Source organism: Staurois parvus, unplaced genomic scaffold, assembly GCF_062004578.1.
Source record: "Staurois parvus isolate SC_StPar_1 unplaced genomic scaffold, SC_StPar_1.0 ptg000502l, whole genome shotgun sequence".
In the NCBI taxonomy this organism is placed as follows: domain Eukaryota; kingdom Metazoa; phylum Chordata; class Amphibia; order Anura; family Ranidae; genus Staurois; species Staurois parvus.
In genome coordinates this window covers 84,665-111,925 of record NW_028318298.1, presented here as the reverse complement: position 1 = coordinate 111,925, position 27,261 = coordinate 84,665, and the positions used below count along the sequence as shown (strand labels likewise).

The following is a 27,261-nucleotide window of genomic DNA, read 5'->3' as shown; positions in this document are numbered from 1 at the left end:
AAACTGTTATAAAGGAAAAATTATATAATACATGCTCAGCTAAAAATATAGCTCCACCCTCCCAAGGAATATGATGTGGGCTTGATATTTCAGCTTACCTAGCTTTGGAAACTGTCATTCTGACTGAGCCACACAGTCAGTTGCTCTTATAATGTAATATATAATTTGAGGTGATTTGAATGCATACGTAGATGGTTTCATCCTTGGGAGACCAAAGCAGTGTTTCCTTGGTGAGAAGGGAACTATTGCACGGCTTTTTAAATCAAATCATTTATTATTTGAACTCGGGCAAGATGTCCTGATAGAGGAATTTATTTCTCCTGTAGGTCTGCCCTCCTTTTTTCTTTCTAAAAATAACATAATTAAAAAATACATTATTAGAATATTTTTGGAGGTATCTGTGTTTGACACAATAAAGCCTCATGCACGCTGGACATTTTTGGAATGCTGCTGTTGGGGGCGTCTGGCATTTTTTTTCTGCCTCTAAGTGCTCATGCATGATAGCCTATGTGTCCATACACACATAGGCGTTTAGAGGCAGAAAAAGAAAACATTGCCGGGACATCCAGGAGAAGAAAAATGCTTGGCGTGTGTAAACATGTCTAAAGACAAATTAACGCTAGGCACATTTAGAGCTGGAACGTTTATTCATTTTAATGGCCAGAATACATTATTATTCTGGCCATTTAAATTAATTAATGTCTAAGTCCTTGAAGCACCTAAATGTGTTACATATGTTACATTACGTAAGGTCTGAACCATGCTTTCTGAATGTTATCTGATGTCTGGAGTCAGTAAAGTGAACCTGTTGCCACAAACATTGGTGTTTTATTTTCTGTGAAGCATCCAGTTTACATTAAAAACAAGGCGTAGTAATAGAAATAGTAACAGGTGTCTTTGTGAACTGCCCCTTGCTGCTCTCTTCCCTCTTGCAGCAAATAGGGAGACCACTGAAGCAAACAAGGGCCATTTACTCAGTAATCCTGTTTTTTTTTAAGACAAGTTGGGTATTTTAGGAGAAAGGGATTCTGTGAGAACCAAAATGTTCCTTTACAATTATTAAGACAGCAGTTGGACTATAGGTTTTTCAAATTTTTTAGTAAAAGCCGTTGGTCTTTTTTATTTATTTACAGCAGTTTTGAGGGTTAATTGGTTTCCAGGAAAAAAAGGTGAACATCACGATGATACCCTTATGATAAAATATATTGATAAGAATAGTTGCAGACATAGAGATACTATAAAGCAACTTTTATTTTAAGTATATGAAATAAACTGTGTTTTGGGGGGAACTTACCCTAAGAACAGTTATTTGCTGGTTAAAAAAAACAGACACATATATAATATATATAATATATTTTTTTTTTTTCAGAAAGTAATTACAGAGTGAAAGTTTTTAATGGTTAAAAGAGCTCAAATGTCTATTTCCACATTCACAATAAGTACAGACAGAATCAGTGTAATCCCAAGACCCCCAATAGACCTATTTGCACCATTGCCTATGACGTCTCCATCTACATCCTCCTCTGTCCTATCCTCCCACCCCGTGATCTCATTCTCACTTTGCCCAGGTTGACCTCTATAGAAAGAGGAAGGCTTGGGTGGAAATGATAATCCTGATAGGTTCCCTGTGGGCAAAGGACTGTGTGAAGTGCAGAGCCGCATGTCCCGTTCCTCTAGAAAGCGCAGGTCCCTTCCCTTAAGAGCAGGAGGCGAAGAGCAAGTTACTGGGGAGCTGGAGACACCTGGGGAAGAACGGAACCAGCCCCATAGTGATCGACAACTGCAATCACAGTGCCAAGGGTTCCCATTGAGGCGCAAGAACTGGAGGGAGGGAAGAGAGCGCAAAGAGTCTCCTGAGAGAGAAGGGAGGCTGTTGTTAAAGAGAAAGAGAATGGTGAGGCTGCTTAAGCCTGTGAAAGCAGCAGGAGAAATAGTCACTAAGCGGTTACTATGAAGTAGAAGGCGATCCAGGCTTGAGAGGCCAAAAAAGGTGCCAGCTGGGAGCGACTGTAGAAGGTTTCCGTACAGAAATAGCTGTGTAAGATTTGACAGGTCACCAAAAAGGCCATCCTAGAAAAAAGGAGAAGAAAAAAAGTTAATGTGATGCCACCTTCTTTAAATTGTAGTTGTATAAATAAGTTATCATGTTAGAATATAACACCACTCTCAAGACAACTGTTTGTTTGATAATATGTTGCACTTTTCTAGGTGAATGTGAGTTGTTTTATTGAGGAGTCTAATTTTTCCAAATATTTCATCCAAGTACTGTATGTCTACCTGACTATGCTTGCTCTCCACAGTGTATACTTGGAGTGCGGAGACACAGTTGAACACAGCACCCTAATCATGGCTTCCCTGCTTTTTCACAGGTAAATTGCTGCTCACCTCTGCTTTCTCCACTCTAAACTGCAACCTTAACAACGCATAGAATCCTGCTATCTCTGGCAACCTCAACAACGCATAGACTCCACGATTCCTCCCTTCATGCTGCCAAACAAGCCTACTTTGTCACTTTCATCAATAGCTTGTCATCCAGTCCTCATCGTCTCTTCTCTGCTTTTAACTCTCTAATTTCTCCACCTCCACCAAGTACCTCACTCACTGCTCACGAGATTGCAAATCATTTCAAAAACAAGATTGATACAATTCATAGGGGCATCGTCACTGCACAGACATCCATTCCACTTATCATACCTTATACTAAACCTCCCTCAACACTTTCCTTTTGACCTTCCTACTACTGAAGAGGTCACTAAGGTTTCCTCAGAAGCCTGTCTCACTACCTGCCCACTGGATCCTGTCCCCTCACAACTACTACGGTCACCCTCTTCTTCCATCCTGTGCTCCCTCACTCACATCTTCAATCTCTCCCTCTATAACGGTGCCTTCCCCTCCCCTCTAAAGCATGCACACATCACTCCCATACTTAAAAAGCCCTCCCTGGATCCCACCAACCTGAACAACTTAAGACCCATCTCCCTGCTGCCATTTACCTCTAAACTCCTAGAACGCTTAGTCTACAATCGCCTGAGCTCCTACCTCACTGACAACAACCTTCTTGACCCTTTACAGTCTGGCGTTTGCTCACTACACTCCACTGAAACTGCCCTATTAAAACTCACTAATGATCTACTAACAGCTAAAACCAATGGCCACTACTCCGTACTCTTACTACTTGACCTCTCTGCAGCTTTTGATACAGTTGATCATCCCCTCCTCCTCAAAAAACTCCACTCTCTTTGCCTCCGAGACTCTGCTCTCTCCTGGTTCTCCTACCTATCGCAGCACTCCTTCAGCATTACCTATAACTCTGCCTCCTCCTCTCCACTTCCTCTTTCTGTAGGGGTCCCTCAAGGTTCTGTCCTTGGACCCCTTCTCTTCTCCATCTACACCTCCTCCCTTGGTCACTTGATAAACTCTCACGGCTTTAAGTACCATCTCTATGCTGATGACACACAAATCTATCTTTCTACCCCTCACCTCACCCCTTCAGTCTCCTCTCGCATTACTAACCTACTAAGTGACTTTTCGGCATGGATGTCATTCCACTTCCTCAGACTCAATCTTTCCAAAACTGAGCTCTTAGTATTCCCTCCAGCCCGTGCCCCCTCCCCTGACTTCTCCATCATGATCAATAACACAATCATCAGTCCCTCCCCTCATGCCAGGGTACTAGGTGTAATCCTAGATTCCCATCTGTCCTTTCAGCCCCAAATCCAAATCGCTGTCTAAATCTTGTAGACTTCACCTCTGCAACATCTCCAAGATACGGTCGTTCTTATTCTCGGGAACCACTAAGCAACTTATTCACTCCCTGGTTATCTCTCGCCTTGATTATTGTAAATCCCTCCTCATTGGCCTACCTAATCACAGGCTATCCCCTCTTCAGTCTATCATGAATGCTGCTGCCAGACTCATCCACCTTACTAACCGTTCTGTATCAGCCACCCCTCTCTGCCAATCCCTCCACTGGCTTCCCATTGCCCAACGGATACAATTCAAAACATTAACAATAACATGTAAAACCATTTATAACTCTGCCCCAAATTACATCACTGATCTTGTCTCCAAATATCACCCAAACCGTACTCTCCGCTCCTTGCATGACCTCTTGCTTTCTAGCTCCCTTGTCTCCTCCTCCCATGCTCGTCTCCAGGACTTCTCCAGAGCTTCCCCCATCCTCTGGAATTCTCTACCCCAATTTATCAGACTATCGCCTACTCTGTTTACTTTTAGGCGATCTCTGAAACCCTATCTCTTCAGGGAAGCCTATCCTGCTGTCAGCTAATAATGGAATCTTCTACTCTTCCTACCAGTACATTCCCCACAGTAAATACCTTTTTTACCACTAGCCCCTCCTTCCTAGATTGTTAGCTCCGAGGAGCAGGGCCCTCCTATCCCTCTTGTATTGAACTGAATTGTTGCTGTATTGTCTCCCATTATATTGTAAAGTGCTGAGCAAACTGTTGGCGCTATATAAATCCTCTAAATCCTCCGACCATCATCCTCGGGGACTTCAATATCCCCATCAACGACAACAACCCGGCTACTTCCCAATTCCTCCACCTAACCTCCTCCTTCGCGCTCACACAGCACACTCAATCCTCCACCCACTTCAGAGGGAACACCCTGGACCTCGTCTTCTCCCACCTCTGTACCCTCAACCAGTTCTCTAACACCCCCTTCCCTCTCTCCGACCACCACCTCATCACGTTCTCCATCTCCCCTTCCCCCAACTCCCCCCCCCAAAAACGCCAAACCATCACCAGCCGCAACCTCCGCAACCTGAACCCGGCCCCCCTCCACTCTGCCGCCGACTGCCTACACGACACCATCCTCTCACTGTCATGTCCTGACATAGCCACCACCTTGTACAATGACTCACTGTCAGCTGCCCTAGACTCTCTGGCACCCCTTACCACACGCATCATCAAACCCAGACCGCTTCAACCCTGGCAGACCGACAGCACTAAACGCCTCAAATGTCGCAGTCGCGCACTGGAGAGACTGTGGCGCAAAACCAGGTCCCCTCATACATTCTCCCTCTACAAATCTGCATTTCTCACCTACACCTCCTCCCTCCACGCCGCCAAGCAGGCCTACTTTGTTAACCTGATCAACACCCTCTCCTCCTGCCCCCACCGACTCTTCTCCACCTTCAACTCCCTGCTCTCCCCCCCCCCCCTCCTCCACTCAGTACCTCTCTCACCGCCCACGAGATTGCCACCCATTTCCACAACAAGATTGACGCTATCCGTAAGGACATCATCAACTTGCAATCTACCTCCCCACCTAGCCTCCCCACCCCCGTCACCCCTTCATCTTCCCCCTCCTCTGCCCTCACAACCGCACTGCCCCCCACCTCTCCCAAGGCCCCGCCCACCATAACCCCCCCTGCACTGCACTCCCTCAGCCCTGTCACTACTGAGGAAGTCGCCAAAGTTCTCTCAGAAACCCGCCTCACTACCTGCCCCCTGGACCCTATCCCCTCTCAACTCCTCCGGTCACCCCCCGCCTCCCTCATCCTCTCCCTCACCCACATCTTCAATCTCTCCCTCTCTACTGGCGCATTCCCCTCCCCCCTAAAGCACGCGCATATCACCCCCATCCTCAAAAAGCCCTCCCTGGATCCCGCGGACCCCAACAACCTCAGACCCATCTCCCTGATGCCACTCACCTCCAAGCTCCTTGAGCGCATAGTCTACGATCGCCTAAGCTCCCACCTTACAGACAATAACCTCCTTGACCCACTACAGTCCGGCTTCCGTCCCCTATACTCCACTGAAACTGCCCTACTCAAAATCACTAACGACCTACTAAACGCCAAAGCCAAGGGCGACTACTCTGTCCTCCTTCTCCTGGACCTCTCTGCGGCCTTCGACACAGTTGACCACCCCCTCCTCCTTAATAAACTACTCTCCCTTGGCATCAGAGATACCGCTCTCTCTTGGTTCTCATCCTACCTATCCCGACGCTCCTTCAGTGTCACCTACAATGGTGCCACCTCCCCCTCCCTCCCCCTCTCTGTTGGGGTCCCCCAAGGCTCTGTCCTTGGACCCCTTCTCTTCTCCATCTACACCTCCTCCCTGGGCAAACTCATACACTCCCACGGCTTCAACTATCACCTCTACGCTGACGACACCCAAATCTACCTCTCCACCCCTCTCCTCACCCCCACTATCTCCGCCCGCATCACTCACCTCCTAAATGACATCTCAGACTGGATGTCGCTACATTTCCTCAAGCTCAACCTCTCCAAAACCGAGCTCCTCGTCTTTCCTCCTGCCCACACCCCCCCCCATCCTATCCATCATCACCAACAACTCCACTATCACTCCCGCCCCGCAAGCCAAAGTCCTTGGCGTCATTCTTGACTCGAACCTCTCCTTCCAACCGCATGTCAAATCACTCACAAACACATGCAGGCTCCATCTCCGCAACATTGCCAAGATACGTACCTTCCTCACCCTTGCCACCACCAAACTTCTAGTACACTCCCTCATCATCTCACGCCTTGACTACTGTAATTCTCTTCTCACCGGCCTACCCAAGTGCAGGCTCTCCCCGCTCCAGACCATCCTGAACTCAGTGGCTAGACTCATCCACCTCACCACCCGCTCCACCTCTGCCACCCCCCTCTGCCTCTCCCTCCACTGGCTCCCGATTGCCCAACGCATCAAATTTAAACTTCTAACCCTGACCTACAAAGCCGTTCATAACACGGCCCCTGACTACCTCACCAACCTGATCCCCAAGTACCGCCCTACCCGTACCCTTCGCTCCTCACTGGACCTCCTTCTATCCTGCTCCCTGGTCTCCTCCTCCCATGCACGACTGCAGGACTTCTCCAGGTCCTCCCCAATCCTCTGGAACTCACTGCCCCAATCCATCAGACTGTCGCCTTCCCTCTTCACATTCAGGCGCTCCCTCAAAACCCATCTCTTCAGGGAAGCCTACCCCACCCTCACCTAACGGCCATTCTCCCTCTTTCCTCCCACCCCTCATTCCCCTCAGCCACTTCCTACTGTACCTTTACCCCCTCCCTCCTAGATTGTAAGCTCGAAAGAGTAGGGCCCTCTTACCCCTCGTACGTTGTTTGTTATTGCTGTACTGTGCCGTGTATTGTCCCCCCCTCTATTGTACAGCAAACCCTTTGGCGCTATATAAACTCGATGTAATAATAATAATAAATCAAAACTGCAGCGCTAAAAACACAAATAGAACCAGTGTACTTGACATATATTGCAATATAAAGTGACAAGTGATATTTAAAATGCTGATAATGAGCGTAACAAGGTGACAAAAGTGTGTCGTCCTATGATGGACGAATAATAGTGACATAAACACACATCGAAAAAGTATAACAGTTCATAAATAAACTAATCCTTAAAGTGTTAATATCATCCAATGTATGGTGAATATCGGTCACTTCTCAATGGAATTGCATAAATATGGTGCTCATGACTTCTTGTGGATAGGAAAAGAGGTGTGTTTGCACTCACCGGACGCACAACCAAATTGCGCATATAAATGGTAATCAGAAGGGCACTGGTGGTCATCTAAGAACCGATGGGGATAAGGCACTTCTCAGGTACTCGTTATACCCTGGGTATGGACTCCAGACCTCTCAGTAAGAACCCTCTCAGCAAACAGGGATCTCTCCTTGGCGTTAATTACACCCGGCTTCACAGCAATTCAGCAGCACTGGATATCCACCTTAAAGCAGCTCCAGGAATAAGCCACCAAAAAAAGACTAATATGGTGTAGTATTTTTATTATTAAGCCAATGGCATAACAGCTTATATAATTGCAGCTGTAGTAGGTATTCAGTCCATTATATATAAATGCAGAGTTGTAAGTAGCAATACCATAAATATAGGAGAGATTCCAATGGAAAATAAGTACTGGGAATGACAGAGATTCCACTAAGCAGTAATAAAAATGGCTGCCAGCCTTACATTTGGACCTGGCAGTGTGTGAAGTCAGCGTGGCAACCTCCTCACTAACGCGTTTCATGCACTAGCACGTTGTCAAAGGGATAGGCTCGCCGCCGACGTCTGCCGCTTAAATAGCCCTTCACGCATGCGCGAGTTGGGCACCATTTTGCCGGAGTCCAGCAGATCAACCACATCACTGCTGGGACACAGGCTCTGAAAACACCCGATGGTGTAATCGGTCATCAAAAATAAATTACTGAGATAGGTCGGGGCTGTATGTGTCTATTGATAACTATAAATACCTTGGAAAAACGAGGCTTAGATGGATACCTGAGTAAGAACATTGACGAGGTTGCTAGATTGAATAGGGAGGACCTTTTAGTAACCAAGAATACCGCCAATGCCCCAAAAATCTGTCCCTTTATAACTGGCTTCTCAGTTCAACATAGGGACATTGCGAAAATCCTTAGGAAAAATTGGGGGATCCTTAAGCAAGTTTTGGGTAATGTCCTCCCAGAACAGCCTGAATTTGTTTTTCAAAAAGCACTGACTCTTAGGCACCAAATAGCCCCTAATGTGGTTAATCCGCCCATTAGAATTACACTCTTAGGAGGGCTAAAAGGATTTTATCCATGTAATCGGTGCGTAATATGTACTTGTAATAGGACTAGGAAAAAGAAAATTAGTAATTTTAAGTCTAATGTAACTAATAAGAACTATGAAATAGAAAACCTAATCACCTGTAACAGCACTCATGTTGTATACATGTTGGAATGCCCCTGCAAGAAGCAATACATAAGGAGAACGACAAGAAGATTGCGCGATCATCTCCGTGAACATGTCTACAACATTAAGAGAGGATTAAAAGATCATACATTATCAAAACACTTTAGGTATTATCACCACAGGAATCCAGCGGTCCTTAAATCTATGGGAATTTACCTCATTGGGCATTGTTGGAAGGGCAATAATAAAAGAAGAGCTGTCTCAATGCTAGAAAGGAAATGGATATATGAGGTCAAACCTTTTTTTTCCACTCGGGCATAATACTGAATTAGATATCAACTGTATTATTGATAACAGTTGATATAAATATAGTTTCTATCAGAGTTTTTTTTTTGTTATCCTGGTCTATTTTTTGAATGTTATTCTATTATCATGTCTAACTACAATGTATTATTTTTTCATTATTATGTATTATTTTTTCACTTTTTTGGTTGTTTCTGACATGTGTATAATCAATTATTGATAGGTAAACGGCGGGTCACGCATCACTGCAGTGATGGTTACTGGCAATAGTGAGATAATGATGAGTTTATGACCCTAATCTCCATGCATTTTTACATTTCATTTTTCTATTTATCACATATTTTTACTTACCAGATTTTATAGTTACATACTGGTCTCTTATAATCATATCTAGTGTCAGTTTTAAACATATTTATTTTAAGTATTAATGGATACCACCACTCAATAATCTTCCTCTTGAGCTATTAATTTTAATTTTTATTCTTAACCTATTTATACTATTGATATTTTTTTATAAGGTTTATTAAAGGTTATCTAACCCGCTACTATTCTTTTTTATTAGTTTATTCATATACATTTTGTTCAGAAATTTGGTGTAATATACAGGTGAAACTCGAAAAATTTGAATATTGTGCAAAAGTTCATTTATTTCAGTAACGCAACTTAAAAGGTGAAACTAATATATTAGATAGACTCATTATATGCAAAGCAAGATAGTTCAAGCTGTGATTTGTCATAATTGTGATGATTATGGCTTACACCTCATGAAAACCCCAAATCCACAATCTCAGAAAATTAGAATATTACATGCAATCAATAAAACAAGGATTGTACATAGAACAATATCGGACCTCTGAAAAGTGCAAGCATGCATATGTACTCAGTACTTGGTTTGGGCCCCTTTTGCAGCAATTACTGTCTCAATGCGGCGCGGCATGGAAGCTATCAGCCTGTGGCACTGCTGAGGTGTTATGGAAGACCAGGATGCTTCAATAGCGGCCTTCAGCTCTTCTACATTGTTTGGTCTCATGTCTTTCATCTTTCTCTTGGCAATGCCCCATAGATTCTCTATGGGGTTCAGGTCAGATGAGTTTGCTGGCCAATCAAGCACAGTAATCCCACAGTCATTGAACCAGGTTTTGGTGCTTTTGGCAGTGTGGGCAGGTGCCAAGTCCTGCTGGAAAATGAAGTCAGCATCCCCATAAAGCTCGTCTGTGGAAGGAAGCATGAAGTGCTCCAAAATCTCCTGGTAGACAGCTGCGTTGATCCTGGACTTAATGAAGCACAGTGGACCAACACCAGCAGATGACATGGCTCCCCAAATCAACACAGACTGTGGAAACTTCACACTGGACTTCAAGCATCTTGCAGTGTGTGCCTCTCCATTCTTCATCCATACTCTGGGTCCTTGGTTTCCAAATGAGATGCAAAAGTTGCTCTCATCAGAAAAGTGGACTTTGGACCACTGAGCAACAGACCAGGTCTGTTTTTCTTTAGCCCAGGTAAGACGCTTCTGATGTTGTTTGTTGTTCAGGAGCGGCTTGACAAGAGGAATACGACATTTGAAGCCCATGTCTAGGATCCGTCTGTGTGTGGTGGCTCTTGATGCACTGACTCCAGCCTCAGTCCACTCCTTTTCCTGACAATCCTCTCCAGGCTGCAGTCATCCCTGCTGCTTGTGCACCTTTTTCTTCCACACTTTTCCCTTCCACATAACTTTCTATTAATGTGCTTTGATACAGCACTTTGGGAACATCCAACTTCTTTTGCAATGGCCTTTTGAGGCTTTCCCTCCTTATGGAGGGTGTCAATGATGGTTTTCTGCACATGTGTCAGGTCAGCAGTCTTTCCCATGATTGTGATTCCTACTGAACCAGACTGAGAGACCATTTAAAGGCTAAGGAACCCTTTGCAGGTGTTATGGCTTAATTAGCTGATTAGAGTGGGACACTTTGAGCCTAGAATATTGCACCTTTTCACAATATTCTCATTTTCTGAGATTGTGGATTTGGGGTTTTCATGAGCTGTAAGCCATAATCATCACAATTATGACAAATCACAGCTTGAACTATCTTGCTTTGCATGTAATGAGTCTATCTCATATATTAGTTTCACCTTTTAAGTTGCATTACTGAAATAAATTAACTTTTGCACGATATTCTAATTTTTTGAGTTTCACCTGTAGGTATCTAAGCCATTTATTTATTTATCATGAAGACTATCCATTGTGTTTATCAAATAGCATATATTCGTTATCTGGATTGCCGCTGTAACTATACCTATATAGGGCAATCATCTCCCATTATTACATTTGATATGTTTTTGAATTTATAATTTATATATTATAATATTATACCACTGGTAGAAATAAAACTACAGTAATATGGCGCCATCAGTATTATAAACGTGAGCCATGGAAAAATGGCCACCGTAATACTGATAGACTGATTTTCGGGCTACAATAAAATAGCGCATTGGGTGTTTTCAGAGCCTGTGTCGCAGCAGTGATGCAGTTGATTCACCGGACTCCGGCAAAATGGTGCCCGACTCGCGCATGCGTGAAGGGCTATTTAAGCAGCGGACGTCGGCGGCGAGCCTATCCCTTTGACAACGTGCTAGTGCACGAAACGCATCAGGGAGGAGCTTGCCACGCTGGCTTCACACGCTGCCAGGTCCACATGTAAGGCTGGCAGCCATTTTTATTACTGTTTAGTGCAATCTCTGTCATTCCCAGTACTTATTTTCCATTGGAATCTCTCCTATATTTATGGTATTGCTGCTTACAACTCTGCATTTATATATAATGGACTGAATACCTACTACAGCTGCAATTATATAAGCTGTTATGCTATTGGCTTAATAATAAAAATACTACACCATATTAGTCTTTTTTTGGTGGCTTATTCCTGTAGCTGCTTTAAGGTGCATATCCAGTGCTGCTGAATTGCTGTGAAGCCGGGTGTAATTAACGCCAAGGAGAGATCCCTGTTTGCTAAGAGGGTTCTTACTGAGAGGTCTGGAGTATACCCAGGGTATAACGAGTACCTGAGAAGTGCCTTATCCCCATCGGTTCTTAGATGACCACCAGTGCCCTTCTGATTACCATTTATATGCGCAATTTGGTTGTGCATCCGGTGAGTGCAAACACACCTCTTTTCCTATCCACAAGAAGTCATGAGCACCATATTTATGCAATTCCATTGAGAAGTGACCGATATTCACCATACATTGGATGATATTAACACTTTAAGGATTAGTTTATATATGAACTGTTATACTTTTTCGATGTGTGTTTATGTCACTATTTTTCGTCCATCATAGGACGACGCACTTTTGTCACCTTGCTACGCTCATTATCAGTGTTTTAAATATCAATTGTCACTTTATATTGCAATATATGTCAAGTACACTGGTTCTATTGTGTTTTTAGCGCTGCAATTTTGATTTAGATGTTTTCAAGGATTTAGAGGTTTTTTCCTTTTGCAAGCTGCTTCTATTTATTTATTTATTTATTCATTCTAAATTAGCGCTCGCTTGTTTAACACTTCAGGCTATATAAATCCTGTATAATAATAATAATCTGAGGACATTCTTTGGGTTCATGAAAAGTAGAAAAACATTGAGTACTTAATTTTGTGGTGAAGATTGTCTTTCAAAGAATACTTTTCTTTCAAGAAACCTCAGTCAAGTTTCATACTACTGTAACTGCCTCCAATGAGTTTCCTCTTAATCAAGCAATGTTGTCTTTTGGGTAACCTCCAAAACTCATACCAAGGAGTCTATATACAACTATATCTAAATTTCTAGGGCAGGGAATCTTACAGGTTCATGTGTTTTAAATGGCAGTGATTGATTCTCCACCAAAGAATGATTAGTTACATCCTCTGCTTTATAAAAAGCCCCCCCAAGTTTCTCAATGGAACATTTAGTTTTTAACCTTCATGGGTTTTCCATAAGCTGGTAAGCACTTGGGTGATGCCATTGACATGCATGGTACATTACAGTTAACACTTGTTTGTATGGCTCTAGGTTCGAATAATCCATCACAGCATTTGTTAGCATCTGCCTTTTATTATTAGTTAGCCTGTTACCACAAATGTCTGTTTTTCATACCTTATTGTGGGGTTGATTTACTAAAGTAGTGTATTTTTTGAAAGTTAATATTTATTTATCTTAGTGATGAAGTGAAGCAAAGTGAAAATCAACTTTGCAAAATAAATAACTAGTTGTGTGCAAGGAAATTTAAAAAAACAGGATTTTTGCTTGCATGTGATAGAATGATTGAAGTCAGCATACCCTAACCTATTTAACTAAGCTACATGACAATAGAAGCGATAAGTGCAAGAAGAAATTTTAACCCTAGGTTTCAAGGTTCCTGGGCTCTCATGGGCTCTCATGAAGCTAGCAGAATTAAAGAAGCAATTGCTTCACTTTTGAAAAAATAGTAACAAATAGCATGGCATTTTTGCCAATGTTTAAATTTGAACACTTTATTACTAAGGAACGGTAGGAAAAGCCTTCAAGAACAAGTTTTAGTAAATATGTCCTTTATTAAATTCTCCCATTATCCTGAGTGCTGCGTTAAATACTCACTTTCCTTCCCACTACATCAATCATGCTGTGATCCATTTCAGCACAACACAGTAAATAATGTCCCTGGTTTCTGCAAATCCATTAGTTTCTTAATTTTAAACATGCTACCACAACCTTTTTTGGCCCTGGACTCATCTCCCTCTCCTGGCCACACAGGTCTTTCAGGAAAGGGAGTAAAAGCAGACTATTATCTTCTGTAAAGAAGTCTTAATCAATTATGGGAATTTGGGATAGGTAGTGGATGTCCATCAAAGCCTTGACAAACAGTGGTGTAATTATTTGTGCTATTTGCAAATAAAACTTCAGCAAAACAAAACCTAGTCATGTCTCTGTTCATACTACACATGATCAATCCTAACATGCCGCCAAAGCCTAATGCTTGTCGGCTTTCATATACACAATTTTGTAGTTTTCACCAACCTTTAACTCTAACAGACATGACGGGGTTTATTTACTAAAGCTGAAGAGTCCAAAATCAGACTCCCTTCTGCATAGAAACCAATCAGCTTCTAACCTCAGCTTGTTCAATGAAGCTTTGGCAATGAAACCTGGAAGCTGATTGGTTTCTATGCAGAAGGGAGTCTGATTTTGCACTCTCCAGCTTTAGTAAATAAACCCCGACCTGTCTACTCCCAGACACTGACTGTTTGTCTCAAGTGAGTCCAAACTGACTGACAGGGGCAGAGAAAAAACTGTAGAAGAAAGAATGTATCAGAGGATCAGAGGTCTCGAAAGGTGTGAGAAAGTAGACTAGGAGATACATAAATCCCAAACAGGACTTTTCCACACTCCCTGCAAGACACTTTGCTACATTTCCCACAACCCCTTAGTATCAACCTCCAGGGTTGGAACACCTGTAGCCAGAGTGGATGTGAGACATGGCATCTATATTTCTCATCTTAGTGCCTGTTTGGTGTTTCACTATAAAGAATAATCCTGTAGAGCCAAAAACCTAATTGTCTCTTTCTTCTGGGCTATCCATTTGAGGAGAGCATGTTTAGTGATCAGCCCTAATAAGTAGTATCTTATGGAGTCCAATGCCCATTTCATAGTTAAACATTGTTTCTCAACCATTGCATATTTCTTTTCTTGATCATTAGGTTTTCTGCTCAGGTACAGTGCAGGGTGTTTCTCCTAATCATTCACCCGTGACAGGGCTGCCCCAGACAAACATCCAATGTATGCATGTGAAATACAAAATCCCTGGAAAAAATCTAGGGAGTACAGAGCTGTCTGTGCATACAGAACCCTTTTCAGGACATGAAAAAATTATTTTTGATTTGGGAGACCATTTTACCATCAAAGATATTTTCCCTTTGGTAAGGTTCCAGAGTTGCAGAGTATAGGAGTATAGCTATAACAGCGAGTTATGCCATGGAAAGCTCTGATCTGTTTCTTGTTTGTGGGATGTGGCCATTCTTGGATGGCTTCTGTTTTCTTCAACTAAGGCTTTATGAATTCACGATCAATAGTGTAGCCTAAGCACATAATTTCCTCTAAACCAATGGCACACTTTTTGGGATTTGCCATGAAACCTGCATTAAAAGAAAGCATCAAGTACAGCTTGGACATGGGGTAAGTGACACTCCCAGTCAGTGCTATTTATCACTATATTGTCTAGATATGCTGCAGCATTGCTGGTGAGGGTTTTGGGTTCTGACTATTACTCTCTAAATATTGCAGGAACATTTTGTAACCCAAAAATAATTTTTTTATATTGTAACAGTCCCTCAGGGATTAATTTAGTTCCCTAACTCTCTCCATCTCTTCGAACGAACCATGCCACTTAGTGAGAAACTTTCTTTCAACAGTAGGGATCAACAGCAGCATTCTGTCACTGAATGAGAAAATGCAGACTTGGGCCCTCTGTTGTATATCTGTTGTTGCGCTGCCTGGACCTAAGCTACATTTTTTTTACACTTGGCATTATTACTGCAATTATATCCAGCATTTGTAAAATATGTTCATTTACACTTGTGTGTCTTCCTGGCTTCATCCAAAAGTCCCATAGGCCTAGGGTGTCTCCCATAGAGCAAATCAAATAGAGATGACAGTGGTGGCAAACATCAAGTAAGGAATTACATAGTCCCAATTTTTTAACCATCCTTGTCAACAACGTTTTCTTTTTTAACATACTCTATAAGGTCTTATTAAATCTTTCAACCAAGCCATCAGTTTGAGGGTGATGCATGGAGGTTCATAGATGTATCACCTTAAACAATGTGCACAACTCTTTTGTAACCCTTTGACATGAATGCATATATGAACCTCAGAATTAGTGCCAGAGTCCTGAAAGAGGTTACTCAAAGCGGCTTATCATGAAAACAAAAAACCTGATATACCAAAAATTATTTATTAATCCAATATAAATGTAGCTCTAACCCCTTAGGAGCTGCTGAGTATTTTGGGTCGCCTGTTCCCTCTGAGCATGATTTGAAGCACAGCCCCTGCTGACACCACTGTATAACCTTGGCCAGGAAAACCATCTGACTGTGAAACACATTATAATCACACAGCTTAAAGTGAACAAATGCTCTGAGTGTATTGAAGCTAGAGTAAAGTAATGCAAGCACAAAAGAAACGAGAGTAAGTATGTACAAAAGAAAATCACTCTGGAAAACTTAGCCAAAATTAACATGCACAGTACCACTTTAAATAGACCCATTTATACTACAGGACCAGTTTAATCATTAGTTTTCTGCATGCTTGATGGGGCCCTAGTTGGTGCATATCAAAGTTGAGGTCCTTATGAGTGGATACAGGATCTTCTAAAGATGGTATAGCAAGAGAAGAACCACCCCCCCCCCCCCGGACTAAAGGTGAGAAGCTGGGGAAGGTCTCTTCAACACAGAAGATGAATGCAAAGGGGGCAATGAAGATGGCTGCACATTGATTTGGATCCCCACCGCCCGGGCGTGCTATAAGGCATATCACCCGCTAGTATCACGCCTGACACCCCACATCCACCTTCTATTCTCTCCAGCTCCTCTGGACCAACCAGCAGCTCCACTCTAGCTGGGGCTGCCACACCACCGGTCTCAAGCTCCCAACCGTCAGTGAGATCCTGTCCAGCTTTGTACAGGAAGAGGAAACCAACTCCGCGCTGGCGTGAGTACACGCCACATACCACCACTCTACCTCCTTCACGGTTGGATTACTTGGTGGGCTTACCCTGACCCCCAGCCTCGCCCATGGACTTATCCTGGGCCACATTGGACCCTCCTGGTCGCAGCTGACACAGTGGAAACACCGTTCCGCCATCCTCAACCCTCCATCACTGACCCACCTCCATACTGGCTCCCTGCATCTCCCATACCAGGGCAGGATAAGCAACACTTTGCTGCCACCACCGCTGCAGTTTTAACTATTACATGATGCCCACAGTACATTGTGGCCCATAAACTCATATGCCTGTGCAGAAAGGTGGCCCCTTACTCCAGTGCCAGTCTTTACACCCTGCAGACGGACAGTTTTCGGCTGGAACTGTTTTTTTCATCTTGATCTGCTTTTTTGCAACACAGATGTTTCCATTCTGTTCCATCTACTGCTTGTCTACCGTAACACAGAGGTAACTGACGGCCCATAAGCGGGATGCCCCTGCACCTCCCATATTAAAGCAGTCACTCACAGAGACACTCACAATTGTACCTGGGATCTCCACAGACTATCTGAGCTTACCATCTAGTGCTCTTTTTATTTTTCTTGGTGTGATCTCTCCAACACCCACCCGCAAGCGCTAACGCCTACTGTAGCTCTTTTTGCCAATTTTTAGCACTGTACCTGGGCTGCCCTGTTGCAGGAACTCTTGATCCTCCCTGGGATCATACAAAAACTATCTGCCACTACACCAAGCAAGCCAACCAAATCTTCTTCAAACAACTCTAAAACTTTAGCACCTTCCAGAAAATGGCCTTCATCTAAAATGACCCAGGAGGTCATCTCTCACCTGGATCTCTCTGCCGGGCAAACAACTGACCCTATAGAGGTGACTGTCCGAGATTCAGCCCTCCTTGAGAAATTTAAGCTTCTCCTTCAACAAGAATTAACTACAGGGACGGAACAACTTCCTGCTAAGATCACATGTGAAATAAGGGACATAGGTTCCCGTATACATGATCTGAATATAAAATGGATGACGCTATCCTAGTGATTGATAATCACAAACAGGACACTTTTAGGCTAGACCTTACCTCTGCCTTGTTACAAGAACTCATTCCAGGCACCTCAATTGAACGACTGGAATTTGACAGGATTCATAGAGCTCTGGGCCCAAAAAGAACTGAGGGACCTCCCTGTGATGTCACAGTTTAGTCTTGTAGAAAGTAAGCTTAAGAAACAGTTATGCAAGCTGCCTGGTCTAAGAGAGATCTCACTTTCCAATCACACAAATACCAAATGTTTTCTGATCTAGCCACACTGTTGTGGCGCAAGGGATTTAAACCATTTCTCCAAATACTACAAAACCACTGCATCAAATACCAATGGAACTTCCCATTTTTCCTATGGGAACCTTTACCTCGACAACAACGCCCTAAATCAAGACAGAGCAGACCAGCCTCCAGGCCTGATGTCCCAGCCGAAGATTGATACATTATCTTAACCCTTTGTTGGTCGTTCTTACTGTTTAGACCATTCTTTGTTTTTTACCCTACATGTCTATCTTTTCAGATGGTCTGTGAATGGTTATACAGTATCTGAAGTTCCCCTTTTTCCAATTCCTTTCCTTTTTTTCCCCCTTCCTGCCTCCTATGTCAGGCAACTGTCTCACAACATTTACCTTCCATGTTCTCTTTTCACTATGCTAATGTACGAAGTGCACGACCGGTCAGCCTGGTTGACCCTCAACTATGGCTGTGCCTATAACCGCTGCCACTGATTGCTGCAGCAATTTTTTTTCCCCTGATGACCCAGTGGTTGAGTCCACCCTACTCCCTCCCTTTTTGCTTCTACTTTCTATTCTTTTGTTTTTTTTTATTTTAGCTTTACTTGCTGTCGGAGGGCCCGAGTCTGAAGCACTTAAATCAAATTGGACCTCTGCTGCAATTTTCAGATGCTTAATTCTCTACCCACCGTGATGGCTACTTCCCCATTCACTAGTGTCCCACACGTACAAGGTTTGAAGTCCCCCCAGAAACGTAAGTGTGCTTTTACTTTTTACTCCTTACTCCGAACCCATATTGTCGACATACAGGAGATACATTTCTCCACGTCTTCCTTTCCAAAATATTTCCACAAAAATTACCCCCAGGTGTTTCAGGCGACCTTTGAAGAAAAAAGAAGAGGTGTTTTGGTGGCATTCCACAAAAGTGACCTTTTCATATGCTCCTCTGAAATTGCAGATCCTATGGGTTGTTATCTACTCCTACAGGGAACGATCCTAGATGTTGAAGTAACTATAGTTAAATATTACGCCCTTAATGCCCATCAACCATGTTATTCTCCCACTTATTTAAGGTCATTAACTAGCATAGGAAGGAAAAATTGGTTATGATAGGGGTGTTAAATAAGCAGTTGGACTGGTCTTCTTCTACCACTTCCCCCCCAGTCTCCACCGATGCTAGCTCACAAGCTAAACTATTCCAAGAGCTCTTGACTGAAAAAACTCTGGTGCAGTGGTGGGCAACCTTTTTTTTCAACTGAGCCAAATCTCGCCAAAACCACGATTGAAATTTATTTTGAGAGCCACATTTTTAAAACTGAAAATACATCCCCCATATAGTAATTCATCCCCCATAGTAATTCACCCCCCATAGTAATTCATCCCCCATATAGTAATTCATCCCCCATAGTAATTCATCCCCCATATAGTAATTCATCCCCCATAGTAATTCATCCCCCATAGTAATTCATCCCCCATATAGTAATTCATCCCCCATAGTAATTCATCCCCCATATAGTAATTCATCCCCCATATAGTAATTCATCCCCCATATAGTAATTCATCCCCCATAGTAATTCATCCCCCATATAGTAATTCACCCCCCATAGTAATTCATCCCCCATAGTAATTTATCCCCCATAGTAATTCATCCCCCATAGTAATTCATCCCCCATAGTAATTCATCCCCCATATAGTAATTCATCCCCCATATAGTAATTCATCCCCCATATAGTAATTCATCCCCCATATTAATTTATCCCTCATACAGTAGTAAGTAGCAAGTAGTAAGCCAAGTCCCCCCTGTGACAATTCACTTACATTTGCTCCGCGCGTTCCTCTCGCCGTGTTCCTGCGCCGTTCCGGTCTTCAGGGCGGACTGTGAGAGGAGCCACTGGCTATCAGGATGTGAGTGGCAGCGAGACTGGCCAATCATTGCATTTGAGCGCGCTGCCCTGGCTGTTTTTTTTTTGGATCGCGCTGCAGAGTCCCTGCCGCCCGAGAGGAGGGAGGGGAGCGGGCGCCCGGCACACAAGAGCCGCATTAAAGCATGTAAAGAGCCGCATGTGGCTCGCGAGCCGCGGCTTGCCGACCACTGCTCTGGTGGATGCCTGGAGGGAATTTAACCCGGGGGGGGGGGTGAAACTACACATATTATTCAGCACCTCAAGATTGTCATATACGAATAGATCACTTTTTTATCCCCCAATCATTCATTTACGATGTTCTGAATATTAAGATCCTATCTACTACTTGGGCCAACCACTCACCACAACAACTCACCTACAAGTGTCTGGCCCCCCAATCTTATTACTGGCGCCTCAATGACTCGCTATTATCTTTTGATGAAACGGCCACCACAATCCGAGAATCCATCTCCGCTTATTATGCAGACAATTCTGGGTCTGTCTCTTACCCCATGATTTTGTGGGAAGCCCATAAATTTACACTTAGAGATAAGCTTATACAATTAGCATCAGAAAAAGGGACTCCCAGATAGAAATTTTATATTCCCACCTCACACAGCTGGAAACACAATTTAAAGCATTCCGCTCTTCTTCCTTGCACAAACCGCTAGATGCTACCTGGGTGAAGCTGAATCTTCTCCTGAATGACAAAGGTGAAAAACAGAATAGATGGTCATGACACAAATATTATGTGTGTGCCAACAAGCCAGGTCCATTGTTGACTAACCTCACTAAAGCTCACACGCGAGACATTAAACCGATTATATTACGACTACCCAATAAAGTGATTACAGCTAACCCTTCTAAAATTGTAGACTCTTTCACTTCAGTTCTATCCACTTTATACCAACCTCCGCAACCCTTTTGATGGGACTTGGCTGATATGTTCTTCCAGGATATTCACTTTCCTAACTTTTCTCCTCTTATGTTGGATAAACCTGAACCCTGCCCCCCTCCACTCTGCAGCTGATCAACTCCATGACAGCATCCTCCCCCTGTCCTGCCCCGACCTGACTATGACTGCCTACAACAACGCGCTGTCAACGATCCTTCAGCGTTACCTATAATGCTACCACCTCCCCCTCACTCCCCCTATCTGTTGGGGTCCCTCAGGGCTCCGTCCATGGGCCCCTTCTATTCTCCATCTACTCCTCCTCCCTTGGCCAACTCATACACTCTCATGGCTTCAACTACCACCTCTATGCCGATGACACACAAAGCTATCTCAACCCCTCGCCTCACCCCCGCAATCTCCGCCCGAGTCACAAACCTACTAAACGACATAGACTGGATGTCTCTCCACTTCCTTAAACTGAACCTCTCTAAAACCGAGCTCCTAGTCTTCCCCCCAGCCCGCATACCACCCCCCACTGACTTCTCCGTCACGTCCAACAATGCCACTATCAGGCCCGCCCCGCAGGCCAGAGTACTTGGGGTCATTCTAGACTCCAACCTATCCTTCCAGCGACAAATCCAATCACTAACTAACTCCTGCGGACTCCACCTCCGCAACATCGCCAATATCTGCACTTTCCTAACCCCAGAAACCACTAAACAGCTCATCCACTCCCTCATCATATCACTCGCCTACTGCAACTCCCTCCTCACTGGCCTGCCTCGCCACAGGTTATCCCCACTTCAGTTAATCCTGAGCACGGCAGCCAGACTCATCCACCTTACCAACCACTCCGTTTCCGCCACCCCCCTCTGCCAATTCCTCCACTGGCTTCCGATTGCACAACGGATCAAATTCAAAATCCTAACTCTGACGTACAAAGCTGTCCATCATACTGCCCCAAACTACATCACCGACTTAATAGCCAAGTACCACCCATCACGCACACTCCGCTCCTCTCAAGACCTCCTTTTCTCTAGTTCCCTAGTCTCCTCCTCCCATGCCCGCCTCCAGGATTTCTCCAGGGCGTCACCCATACTCTGGAACTCCCTACCCCAATCCATCAGACTGTCACCTACTCTCCTCTCATTTAGGCGCACCCTGAAAACCCACCTCTTCAGTGAAGCCTACCCCACCCCCTGCTAATTGCCGATCTCCTCCACTCTTCCAACCACTCCATCCCCCACAGCTATCTCCTCCTGTACCACTATCCCCTCCCTCCTAGATTGTAAGCTCGAAAGAGTAGGGCCCTCGAACCCCTCGTGTATCACATTGTATTGTTATTGTACTGTCACATGTTCTGTCTCCCTTTGTAATGAACAGCGCTGAGCGAACTATTGGCGCTTTATAAATACTATATAATAATAATAAAATGACAGCTGATATATCTGTGTCATGGAAATTTTGTATTACAGGTTGAACTTTAAATGTGTCATATATTAGTGTTATTCATATGTCTCTCGTGTGGTTTAATTAAAGCTCTGAAGGCTGCAATTAGGCCATGCGCATTTACAATGTATATATTACAGTACTCAGCTCGGTAATGGATGAGATGGCAGATCTGCGCTTATAGACCGGTGTGTATACCACCACGGCATTCGATGCGAATGCCGCCGGCGGTAGGCCGCGGGCCTGTATTCCCATATCAGCAGCATAGTACCACATGGACTTCGTATGGCCAGGCGCCGGGCAGTGCGAACTCCGCGTGTAGGCTCATGTATATCTTACAAGCCACTACCGACCTGAACTGTATCTGGATGGATGTGTTTTAATAAAGATCGTATCGGGCCCATTCAGATACAGACTGGCACTGTTTAATCTAAGGGATGCTTGTACAGAGAATGTACCTACTACTAGGAGCTGATAGCATGTAAGGGATGGGAAGTTCGCTCTCCACAGAGCCCACCAACTGCAACCTGAGAGTGTCGTGTGATCATTCCTGGGTAACGGGAGCTCCATTTTCCCCACATCTCAACAGAGCTAAACCAGTTGGAGGCGCAGGATTCATAGAGTTTAGCTGCAGTCGCGGTAAGCAAAGTTCGCACAGCTTTATGGGGGATTACTGCGCATCCAACTGTGGACACTCACGGTAAGGAGAAATTCGTTGAAAGCGAATTTCCAAGACAACTGTCCCTGAGGTCCTCGCAGCCATTAAAACACTTAAAAATGCAAAAGACTCCTGGGCCCGACGGCATCTCGGTGTTGTACTACAAAAAAATTCTTTGACATCTTAGCCCCCACTTAACCAATTTATTTAATCACCTGTGCTCCCATTCTGACCTTCATCAGTCATCAACAGCTGCCCATATAGCTATGATACTGAAAGGATTCTGAAGACCCACATAACGTTCGTCCTATCTCCTTCTTAAATGTCATTAAAATTCTAGCCAAAATCCTTGCCATTAGAATAAACTAATTTTTAAACAATCTTATCCACAAAGACCAAATAGGTTTTGTCCCTTATAGGCAAGCCCCTCGATAACACTCGCAGGGTAATCTATCTTATCCACTTGATGCATCAATACCGTATCCTTGGTATGATTCTCAGCCTTCATATGCACAAAGCTTTTGACTCCCTCTCCTGGGAGTACATGTATTATGTCCTAGACAAGTGGGGATTCTCACCCTCTTTTCAGTCCAGGCTAAAGGCTTTGTACCACATGCCCTCAGCCTCAGTTTGATATCTTTCCTGGGAATCTCCTTCCTTTCAAATTCATAAGGGCGCCAATCAGGGGTGCCTCTTATCCCCTATACTTTTTATCCTGGCCCTAGAACCTGTACTACATCTTATTAGATCCCATCCAGACATTAAAGGAGTTATGGTTGGCTTAAAGTTAGCTAAATCGCAGACGATTTGCTCCTGACATTGACACAACCACCAAACTACGCTTCCTGTCCTCTTTTCCACCCTCACAACCTTCTCTACCATTTCTGGCCTGGTTGTTAATGAAGATAAATCATCTGCCCTCAACATTTCCCTCCCTGAAGCAGAGGTTGCCTTACTGAAATATAACAACAACTTTACTTGGCCCAACATTCATATAAGCTATCTAGGAACTCGTATCACAAAATCCTACCACAAGCTTTACGAGGCTAATTATATTCCTCTTTTCCATTCTCTCAAAGCCCTACTCACATCTTGGTCTCATCACCACCTTTTCTGGATAGGTAGAATCAACTCCATAAAAATGATGATTCTCCCAAAGCTCCTGTACCTCTGCCGCACCCTCCCTGTCCCTATCCCCTCCCCTGCTCTTAAAACATTTCATAACCATGTCCTGAGATTGATATGGTCAAAGAAGAGACCTTGAATCTCCAAACGTGCTATGCCTATGCACAGGGAGCAAGGTAGCCTGGGAGTTCCTAATTTTTCTAAATACTATGTAGTGGCCAAAATCGCATCCATTACCTCCATATACTTGGTACAACAAGCCCCTATATGGATCGCTCCAGAAACAACTTGTTGTCTCCCGGTCTCCCTTCGCTCACTTCTGTGGATTCCTCCTAAATACAGGCCTGCATTAACCAGTCTCTCATTGTCCCATTTATTTTGTGTGTGGGACTCTACTAAATATTCCAGTGGTTTAATCTCTCCCCTCCTGCCACTTCTCCCCCTCTTGGACAACCCCCTTTTTCAGCCAGGCCTAGAGTCCCCTAGTGCCTTCAACTGGTGGGTTTCTCACAATCTTCACTGTGTCCATTCATTCCTCACTAGTTGCTCTGTCTATACCTGGGCTGAAATCAAGGATAAATACCAAGCTCCCACAACTTAACTTTTCTGATTTCTGCAAATCAAACACTGGTTGACCTCAGTGATAAAGACTTCACAACCTAACTGTCATTGTTTGAGCATATCTGTCACAGGACACCCTTGATCCCCAAGCTTATATCTATTCTTTATTTGCAGCTAAATAACCTTTCAAATCCTAGCATTCACACTTATTTTTCCGGCTGGGAAAGAGACCTAAAATGTACCAAAGATAGAGGCTGTTGGTCACAGATTTGGACAACACTAACTTCTTGTTCGAGTAATGTCCTCACCATCGAGTCAGCCTTTAAAATGGTCATGAGGTGGCATTTAGTTCCGTCCTGTCTAGCACACCTCACCCTACCACCCCTGGGACCTGTTTCAGGGGCTGCACCACTTTGGGAGACCCTCTCCATATCTGGTGGACATGCTCCATGATTTCCCGGTTTTGGACGAAGGTCCTCAAACTTCTGAATTCCTTATTATCACACTCTTTCTCAAGAGACCCGAGGCATGTCCATCTACATTTGAAACCTTAAGGCTTAACTAAAAACCAATTCAAACTGGCTACTTACTGGCGGCAAAACAAACCAAAGCTAAAGCATGGAAACAACAGTGTATATCTTTCAAGGAAGTCAAAGGCCGCCTGGATTTTCTCTTTATCAATAAGAAGCTAGCTAGTATTCTCTTGGATACACATGACACATTTCTTAAAATTTGGACTCCATGGATCCAACAGGCCCATCCCGCCATGTTGGTCGTTAGTTACACATCATTATAACATATAACATATAACATTGAGCCCTCAGGGTTCGGGCTTGAGCATCTTTCTTTATCTCCTATTTTCCACTCCCCCCCCCTTTTTTTTCCTCTGGGCTCCACCACAAGACTGATCTGTTTATGTTTATATTTTTCCTTTTTTTATTTATATTCATTAAGCCATGTAGTTCTTACATCGTTACTCCACCCATCTCTATCTGTTTTTACAATGCAGATGTGTGGACCTTTTCTTGTTACCCATGTTGGGCTGTTTCTCTGACTTGTTTACTACGCTTTTCGTGCATGACGTTATAACGCCTCTAACCTTCAAACCATTGACTTTATCCTTCTGTTAGTATCTGAAATTATGATAACCATTATACCTTTTGTAAAATTACCCAATAAAAACCTATTGAAAGTGAAGATGAATGCAAGAATTGTTAAAGTTGAAAAAGGGGCAGAGGTAGACTTCAGCAGAATTGAACCCCTGTAGTTGGTGAATTAGCCTGATGAAGCAATTTCCTTTACAGCACTAAAGCAATAGGCCGCAGTACTGAATGGGCTAGGAAGTCTTTGTCTCAAAGTGGCAAACTGTGATGCAAGGTGTACTGAACTGAAGCAACTGGAACAACAAAATCACTTGTATATCATGGTAGTCTGGGTTATGGAACCCTCTCAACCCCATTCTGTGGTCTTAGCAGAGTGTATGATGATCTCTCAGCTGGGGGCCCCATGTTTTCTTGCTTCCTCTGCAGAAGATACAATGCCGATGACAATACCACAATCCGCCTGCCTGCAGGATCGACTATCCTGCCTTTCAGCGATACCAGCAATCTGCAGTTCCTCTTTGTGTGACCCAATCTGGACCACACTGCCTTCTCACACACATTCTCACCCTCTCACAGATTCCTTCCTCTCCCCCCTCTGGGCTCTCTTACTTTCCTTTTTATCTGCTCCTGCCCCTTTGCTCAAACATTTGGGAACTGTTGTTCTGTGTCAACTAAACTGAAGGAAGAAAGCCTGCTTGAAGAATAAAAGTCCCAGCATTGCAAGAAATTAGTTAACAAGCATTGAAGCAGATTGCAGCACAGTACAAAGGCACAGACATTCAATATAAGCTGTAGTATATTGCTGCATTTGAAGGAGTAAGCAGGCAAGCAGGTTGGTGAACAGTTAATGTGGCTTAAGTAAATTGTCTCCCTTGATGAGACTAGAAAAGTAGGTAGATATATATATCAGCCACTGTATGAGCCTGTATCAAGCTCATAAAGTTTACCCCTAGGTGGTATATCAAAGGTTAACTAGATCCATGCATTGGAGCAAATAGTTGCTGTCTTATGCAGAGCTTAAGCAACCAGAGATAATCAGTAGACAGATAAGAGTGATAAAGGCAGATGCATACACAGTCACTCAGTTTAGAGACTGTAAACAGGGGGTTATTTGCTAAAAATTGAGGCTGCAAAATCTGGTGCAGTTCTGCATAGAAACCAATCAGCTTCCAGGTTGTATTGCCAAAGCCTAATTGAGCAAGCTGAAATTAGAAGCTTAGAACTGCACCAGATTTTGCACTCTCCATGTTTAGTAAATCTCCCCCAAAAAGTGTGTGAAAACTCATCTCCAGTTCACTCGACCCGACTGTTTTGTGATCATCCTCTAGTACTGATCCACTGCCGCTTCAAGTTTCCTCCTTCTTGACACCGCTAAATCTGTAGTGCCTGTTTTTCCCACCCACTTCCACTTACCTGCTGCCACTCAGTTTCAAAACAGACCATGGTTACAGTGTACCGATTCTGCCATTGGCTCAGTATCATCTAGAGGAAGGAGGCACCGCCCTGTGATCACATCACAAATATGTGACAGATGACGCCAACATGTTTCACTATTCCCCAGTGTAAATCAGCTTTATCAGGACTGTTGGCATGAATAGAGTACCTGTAAGGACATCCTTAGGGACC

At 43.8% G+C, this 27,261-nt stretch overlaps 1 protein-coding gene across 1 annotated transcript; it reads right to left on the bottom strand.

Annotated features, from left to right (window-relative positions):
• Nucleotides 1-1,338: 1,338 nt before the first annotated feature.
• Nucleotides 1,339-27,078, bottom strand: LOC149452018 (uncharacterized). The gene is made up of 2 exons (XM_089689861.1): nucleotides 27,049-27,078; nucleotides 1,339-2,070 (listed from the first exon to the last, which is right to left on the bottom strand). The coding sequence occupies exons 1-2, from the start codon at nucleotides 27,076-27,078 to the stop codon at nucleotides 1,411-1,413; spliced, it is 690 nt and encodes a 229-aa protein (XP_089545987.1). The 3' UTR covers nucleotides 1,339-1,410.
• Between the last annotated feature and the right edge of the window lie 183 nt (nucleotides 27,079-27,261).